This window comes from Primulina eburnea, chromosome 2 (genome assembly GCF_022965805.1).
Source record: "Primulina eburnea isolate SZY01 chromosome 2, ASM2296580v1, whole genome shotgun sequence".
NCBI lineage: Eukaryota > Viridiplantae > Streptophyta > Magnoliopsida > Lamiales > Gesneriaceae > Primulina > Primulina eburnea.
The window spans coordinates 34,612,763-34,620,077 of NC_133102.1; the positions used below are offsets into that span (position 1 = coordinate 34,612,763).

Sequence of the window (7,315 nt, forward strand, 5' to 3'; positions counted from 1 at the left end):
TTGTATGCTAAGAGTTTCAGTATTGGCAAAGTGATAAGTCCAAACTGAAGTGGGTCAGTACACTGATTTGTATTTGATCAAAGTCTTTTAGTGAAAATCATATCTGCATGATAGAAGGGATGACGTAGGAGTTGTTCAAGTCTCCGAACATCCAGAAACAAATTGTGTTGTTATTACATTCAGTTATTATTTTCAGTTAGATACTCTTCCTTCAGTCAGTTAGTTTTTCCGCAACTTTTTATTCAGTTTAACTGATTGTTGTTGACCGAAAGAATATTTTTAGATTCAGTTTGTAATACAACTGAAATCAGTTTGTCGAAGAATTATTTTAATTGGGCAGTGTTTATTCAACCCCCCCTTCTAAACACTTTTCACCCGATTCACCGATCCTTTCACAATGATAGTTTCAAAAGTCTAAAACAAAAATTTAAACTATCGCTGCATCTTGTGTGTGAGAAATCGATATCCTAACATATTTAACTTATTTTTTCTCGAATTAATTAATTAAATAAATAAACAAAAACTGAGAGGAAAATTTGGATATAATCTTAAAATTTAAAAATTACTTCTATTTTTTGGTTTTTTTCCCTTAGAAAATTAACCAAACTTTTATTAATATATAAAATTTTTTAAATTACTTTTTATTGACTAATGTTTTTTTTTAGAGAACTAATTAATGTCTTCTATTTGAACATCAAGTAAGGGTGTTCATTCGGTCGGTTCGATTTGGTTTTCGATTTTTGAAATATATATCAAAGCATTTTTCTTTGATTTGGTTCGATTTTCTTCCAAAGCGGTTTGGTTAGTTCTATCGATTAATTCGGTTTTGATACAAATATTTAAATTAATAATATAAATATATAATAAAGTATAATTTGTTATTTTTACATTATTTCTTATAGAAATATTTAAATATATATTTTAAACGAATTAAATAACAATCATCCACTAAAAATTATTTAAAATAATTATTCATTCACTAAATAGCATTTCAAAAAATATATAAAATTATTTAATACGATTTTGGTTTTTCCTATCCAATCGATTTTGACATATATATGATTCGGAACAAAATCAAATAAATTTTATTTTAATATTTATTTTTGAATTATAAAATTCGGATTTCGTCGGGTTTGTATTTTCGATTTTCCCTCGGATAACTGCAGGTAGGGACGTAAACGAACCAAACCGTTTGTGAGCTATTCGAAGCTCGTTTGAGCTCGTTTAATAAGGCTCGTTAAGATAAACAAACCAAACTAAAGCTTTACAGTATTCGGCTCGTTCGCTCGTGAACATGTTCGTTGGTAAATTCATGAGTAATCTTTTAGATGAAAAATTAATAGTTTTGATATTTGATTTATTAATTTTGTATATTATTTATAAAATATACAGAAAAATCTATTAAATGTATTTATTATAATAAATTTATAAATTTTAATAAGAATAATATATTTTTCTTTAAATATATAATTTATTTTTTTAATTAATTTAATGAAATTTTAAGTGTATAATTTATATTTATTAAGTTTATTTAGATTCGATAAAAGCTTGAATAAGCTCATGAGCCATACACATATTCGTTAAATAAAATTCGAGCTCGACTCGATTATAAACAAATCATACTCAAACATTCAAGAGTTTGACTTAGTTCGACTCGATTAGATCCTTGACTAGTGAATTTCAAATTATTTCTTAAGACCCCGTTGATGGCGAGCTTTCAAAACCCTAAACCCTAATTGGAATTTGGCATCTGGAATTTCAACAATGGAGGGGACTGGAACAGGGCAGCAGAAATCCGGTGCATCGAAGCCCCCGAAATTCGCGGTGTACCAGAACCCAGCCCTCTCTGCCGCCCTCACTTACCACAGCCTCCGTCCCTCCGCCTTCACTTTCGTCTTCATCCTCTCCGTCTTTTCTGCCTCTGCATTTGCTGTCCTCTTTCTCACAAGGTAAATGGACATTTACACTTTTATTGACGACATTGTATTTGCTTATCAGATGTGAATGCACTTTTCTGTCGTGGTTGATTGAGAAAAATGGAGGATTTTTAATTTGTTTGTCTTGTTTTATATTGGTTGCTTATGATACCGAAGCAACTTACTTTTCGCACCAAGATTTTGTTCCAGCCCCTCCACCAAGAATATTTTCATCGAGTGTGTTTTTCTCTGCGAGTTAACTACAGTTGCATATACAACTGTTGTGGCCGTGTGAGCATATCATATGAATGAGGAAAATAAGCTGAAGAGGGAGGTAGAGTTGCAAGGTGCTATATGATAGCAGGTTGATGGAAGTTTGAATTGACATTTGTCCTCAGTTTAGCTCGATGTTTGGAATCTAAAGAACACTTAATTTAGCATGGTGTTATCTTATTTCCTGTTTATGGATGTTTACGTTGTTACTTGGAATAAGGATACCAGAGCATGTGCACTTCTACTTTCATCGGCACAGTTGGTAGAGTAAATGCATTGAGCAGAACTGTATTTGAAGTTTGAACTATGTTATGAATTTGGAACGGGATAGATTGAATTGAACCTTAAACGACCAATTTATGAATTTAGAGACATTCTTTGTGATCGAGCTTGTTCATCATTTTTGTAAACAAAACTCGAACAAGTTTTTTAATATGTTCTTTTAACAGATTTTTCAAGCTACAGATTCAGTAGCTCGACTTGTTTTCAGCATATAGTGGCAGCATTGAGGAGTTATATATTTGAGATTTATGTGTTTTTTTTTTATTAAAAGATTTATGTATTTGTTTTGAACATGTGCACTTGTGGAATTACATTATATCATTATCTGTGAGTATTTTATGGAATTTTCTCAATGAAGGGAAAACCTGTTCATCACTACTTTTGGACTAGGATATGTTTCTCATGAAGTTGCTCGTAAGTGATTTCCCCATTTCTATTTTTAATGGAAATTTTACAATATCTTTCTAAAAAGCTCAATATATCTTATCAAAATGTCAGGTCTAAGTTCCAAGGTGATACTAACCACTGCAAGTTGCTTTTTATGTGGGGCTTTACTTGCTTTTGTGAAAGCTATCTCCCGATGGAAAGCAAGAAATTCTATAGATGTGATGGCCTTTTCTCCGGGCAAAGGAACAAAGGAGCTAACGCGTCTTACCAGCCGACAACTGGGACTTCTAGGATTTGGACCTAAAATTGAACCATTGACCAAAGAGTTTTCCAATAAACTTCCTAAAAGTAAAACTAGCCCGCCTTCTCCATCAAATATTCTTGTGCCACTTCATCAGCCAATCACTGGCTCAAGTCAGTCATTGAGAACGAGTGGTGGCAAATCAAGGACTGGGGGTGGCATGATAAATTCCTTCACTGCAACACACAAATCACCAGTGTCACCCACAATGTATCTTGTACCCACAGTCTCGTCACGATCTCCAACCTCTTTGCAATCACCGTCCCTGCAAATTTCACCAGGTTCTGATCAGTTTATTTCCATCCCTTGGTCCAATAAGAGACCTGCTTTTCATAAAGAGATAAGCACAGAAGAAGACCTTGAAATATTTTTGGCTGATGTGGGCAAGAAAATATTTGAAACAGCTACCACCTTGGCAACTCCACCACCCAGTACAACTGGATTGGACGTGGCCAGTCCTAACACAATTGCCAGTTCAGTTAATACATCTGGCACTACAAGAAGTACCCCATGGAGACCTGTCAGGATGTCTCCTGCCTCCAAGAAATTCACCACTCCACCAAAGAAAGGTGAGGGAGATCTTCCTCCTCCTATGTCTGTCGAAGAGACTATAAAATCTCTTGAGAACCTGGGTATCTATCCGCAGATTGAGCTGTGGCGTGATCATCTCAGGCAGTGGTTTTCTGCTTTTCTGCTTAATCCTCTTCTTAGCAAAGTTGAGACCTGCCATTTAAAAGTAAGCTCTAATTTTATGCTATCTTTTATTTATTTGGCCTAGATCATAAATCTTTTAATTAGCAGTTATAAATTCAGCTAGGAGTTAGTATTTTCATTTCTTCAGGGATTTTATTTTAAGAGATTAGTCAAGCAAGTAAAATAGTGTAACATCTTGATTTTAAGTCATTACCTTCTTGATATCCTATCATGCTTTTAGGTAATGGAAGCTGCTGCCAAACTTGGTATGGCAATTACAATCTGTCAAATCGGAAGTGATGCGCCAGCTATGCCTACTCCTTCTACCATCTCTACAATTGAGCGGGCTACTGAATGGAAACCTTCTTATGCGATTGATGAAGACGGGATTCTTCATCAGCTACGTGCTACATTTGTTCAAGCTCTTGATGCTAGCATGTGTAAGCTATTTTTTTTTCCTTCTCTATTATCTCCTGTAAATATTTGGTAGGTGGTATTGTAAAACCTTGATTTAACTATTTTTCTTTTGATCTGCAGCAAAGTCTTCTTTTACCGATTTACAGCAGTCTCCTCAACACAGCACCTTAATCCCTGTTTTGCAAGAGGGTATTGATGCCATCGATGAACACCAAAGACTTCATTCATTGATGAAGGGGGAATGGGGTAAAGGTTTACTTCCGCAAAGCAGTATCCAAGCACATAATACTGTGCGAAGGATTCGTGGTAAGTTTATACTTTCTTGGATACTGTGCATTTCTCCTATTAGTTTTTGACAACAATATTGATATAATGCCATTCTTATGTCACATATATTCATATTGTTTGGTTTTCTGAAAAGTGAAATGCAATTGACCCGTCAAACTTGTCACAGAGCTTGCTGAAGGAACTTGTGTAAAGAACTATGAGTATTGGGGAGGTAGAGAGATTTATGACAAAGTTCCTAGCGACTCTCATTTGCTTCTTTATCTATTTTGCGCTTTCTTGGAATACCCCAGTTGGATGCTGCATGTTGATTCTACTGCTTACTCTGGGGCCCAGTCAAGCAAGAATCCGTTGTTTTTGGGTCTTCTTCCACCTAAAGAGCGGTTTCCCGAGAAGTACATATCTATTATATCTGGTGTTCCTTCTGTTCTGCATCCCGGTGCTTGTATTTTGGCTGTTGGGAAGCAAAATACGCCAGGTTTTGCTGTGTACTGGAACAAAAAGCCTCAGTTCTCTCTCCAGGCAAGTTATAGTCAATGATTTAAAAAATAAGTGCATCATCCTGGTCTTTTCACATGGTAACATACTGGTCTGTTGAACATCAATTCACACCCCTCAATTTTTGACAAAAAGTTAACAGCCAACCAGAAGGAAAATAATACTAATGCAAGTTCTTATGATGAGTGTATCATAAGAGACAGTATAATGACCTTAAATCAACACGTGACCTAGAAATAATTAAATTAGTTAGATAAATAGAAACAGTGAGACAGATATCTTCAGTTTATTTTCCATTTCTCGGTGGAATATATAAAGATTGATTCTCTCTAAACAATGTTTAGTATCCCCACCTTGAAAACTACCTGATACACCGAGAGTAGCCAACACCCAGAACAAACACTCATATTAGGCTTGTCATTTCCTTTGACATCCTAATTTTTTTCTTCCCTTTGTTTCCTAGCTAAACATTAGTTTCACCTTCTCGTTCTTCATTTGCTTATATTTTTATCATTCTTTGGGTTTCTTGTTAAAGTGCTAATGTAGGATTTGTTTCTGTTATATATCTATATTAATGATGGGTAATTTTAGAGAAGTTAATCATAGAATTTTTACACCATTCAAGTGCAAAAGACTTGGTTCAAAACTCACTGATACCCATTCATGGAAGAATCTCATAACCTTTAGAGTGAGGTATTGACCACTAGAGGAAAAATAGTGTTGGATGGCGGCATTTTACAAAGTTCCTGACTGTTTCTAAATGTTATTAAATATTTAGAATATAAGAGACTGCCAACCACTAAATGAAGTTGAATTGAACACTATTCAGTTATTGAAATGGTGCTGGAAATTTTAGCTTAACATCCGTTTAAATTTTACTTTTTGCTCATTGCAAAAATAATTTTTCTTCCTTTGGCCAACTTTCTTCATCTCTGATACAGAAGTCTTACCCTTTCCCTTTACAGTATTTCTCTCCTTGATGGTGTAGATTTTGAAGCAGTATAAGTTATGGTTTCTTTCCTTGATTTTGTGTATAACTGTAATTTAATATCGTCACGAAAATCCCTTGATTACGGGGATCTGTTTTTTTACTTCTTTCTGTCTTTTGTGTTAGGTTTGTCTATAAATTCTGTTCGATTGTACAGAAAATGCTCTTTCAGATTTCAGAATGATACAAAATTATTTTCCTCCAGGATATAAATAGCATGGTACTACAGAATTATGACATGAGATCACTGGCTTTTTAACTTTTTTGTGCAGGGAAGAACAGCGTTATGGGACTCCATCTTGCTCTTGTGCCATGAAATTAATATAGGTTACGATGGCGTTGTAAGAGGCACACACCTTGGTTCATCAGCCTTGGGCATTCTTCCGGTTTTTGACCAAGAAACCAAGTTCTTTGCTCAGAGCTAGCCAATGGCATCATGCACCAAATGAGTTGCATCTTAGTAAATCATCCCAGTGACATGAGTTGTTGCACCAACCCGTTTTAGTTAGGAAATCTTGTAATTGTTTCTAACAAGTTAGTTGATATAAAACAGAGCATTAATTATTTGTATCGAACAATGCTCGGTGAGATTTTTTGTAGATGTAATTCAAGAGAAAATATATGTAAGAGGAAACTTCTTAAACTCTAATTTTAAAAAAATAATGCAAATTTTTTTATTTTCACTATTCACTGAAAACATATTCTTAACTTTGGTTTGATAAAATTTTAATGAAATTTAAATAAAAATTTCAAGTTTATAAAATTATCCGGATAATGTATAAATATCATAGTAGTATTTGGATAAGGTTCTAAATACTCAATGAGCAATAAAATTCTACGAATAAAAAAAAAAGTCTTGATCATGCTAAATAAAATTTTCTTCGTCAACGTTCAGTTAAACTTTCAATTATAGCAGAATGCAAGGTCTTGGGGAGTGTACTACTGCCTTTGATTCGGATATGCTTAGTAGTCAGCTCTTTTTGTCTCAACATCATCCTCACCTGCACACGTTCAAATCTAGGGAATCTAATGATTCAATACGTTCAAACCATTATAATAACCAATATATATATATATATATATATATATATATACACACACACACACACACACAATCATGCGTATCTAAAATTACATTAACTGAAAACACTTTTAGCTTTTAAATCAAATGCATCAAGATTAATCTTAAACCATAATAATACTTTTTCTTCTTAACAAACCTCTCATAAATATTTTGTGAAGTTTGTTCATGGAAAGTAACTACTCTATTTGATT

The 7,315-nt window shown here is 33.9% G+C and overlaps 1 protein-coding gene across 1 annotated transcript; it reads left to right on the forward strand.

Annotated features, from left to right (window-relative positions):
* The first annotated feature begins 1,676 nt into the window (after positions 1 to 1,676).
* On the forward strand, positions 1,677 to 6,695 carry LOC140823048 (uncharacterized). Its single transcript, XM_073184135.1, has 7 exons — positions 1,677 to 1,949; positions 2,830 to 2,885; positions 2,970 to 3,895; positions 4,094 to 4,292; positions 4,390 to 4,575; positions 4,724 to 5,076; positions 6,313 to 6,695. The coding sequence occupies exons 1-7, from the start codon at positions 1,765 to 1,767 to the stop codon at positions 6,463 to 6,465; spliced, it is 2,058 nt and encodes a 685-aa protein (XP_073040236.1). The 5' UTR covers positions 1,677 to 1,764; the 3' UTR covers positions 6,466 to 6,695.
* The last annotated feature ends 620 nt before the right edge of the window (positions 6,696 to 7,315 follow it).

Excerpts from the sequence above, each read along its gene's own strand:
- LOC140823048 (XM_073184135.1), top strand. The coding sequence starts at position 1,765 with ATGGAGGGGACTGGAACAGGGCAGCAGAAATCCGGTGCATCGAAGCCC. Across the intron at positions 4,293-4,389 it reads AGCTCTTGATGCTAGCATGT|CAAAGTCTTCTTTTACCGAT; the intron begins GTAAGCTATTTT and ends TTTGATCTGCAG. Across the intron at positions 5,077-6,312 it reads AGCCTCAGTTCTCTCTCCAG|GGAAGAACAGCGTTATGGGA; the intron begins GCAAGTTATAGT and ends TTTTTTGTGCAG.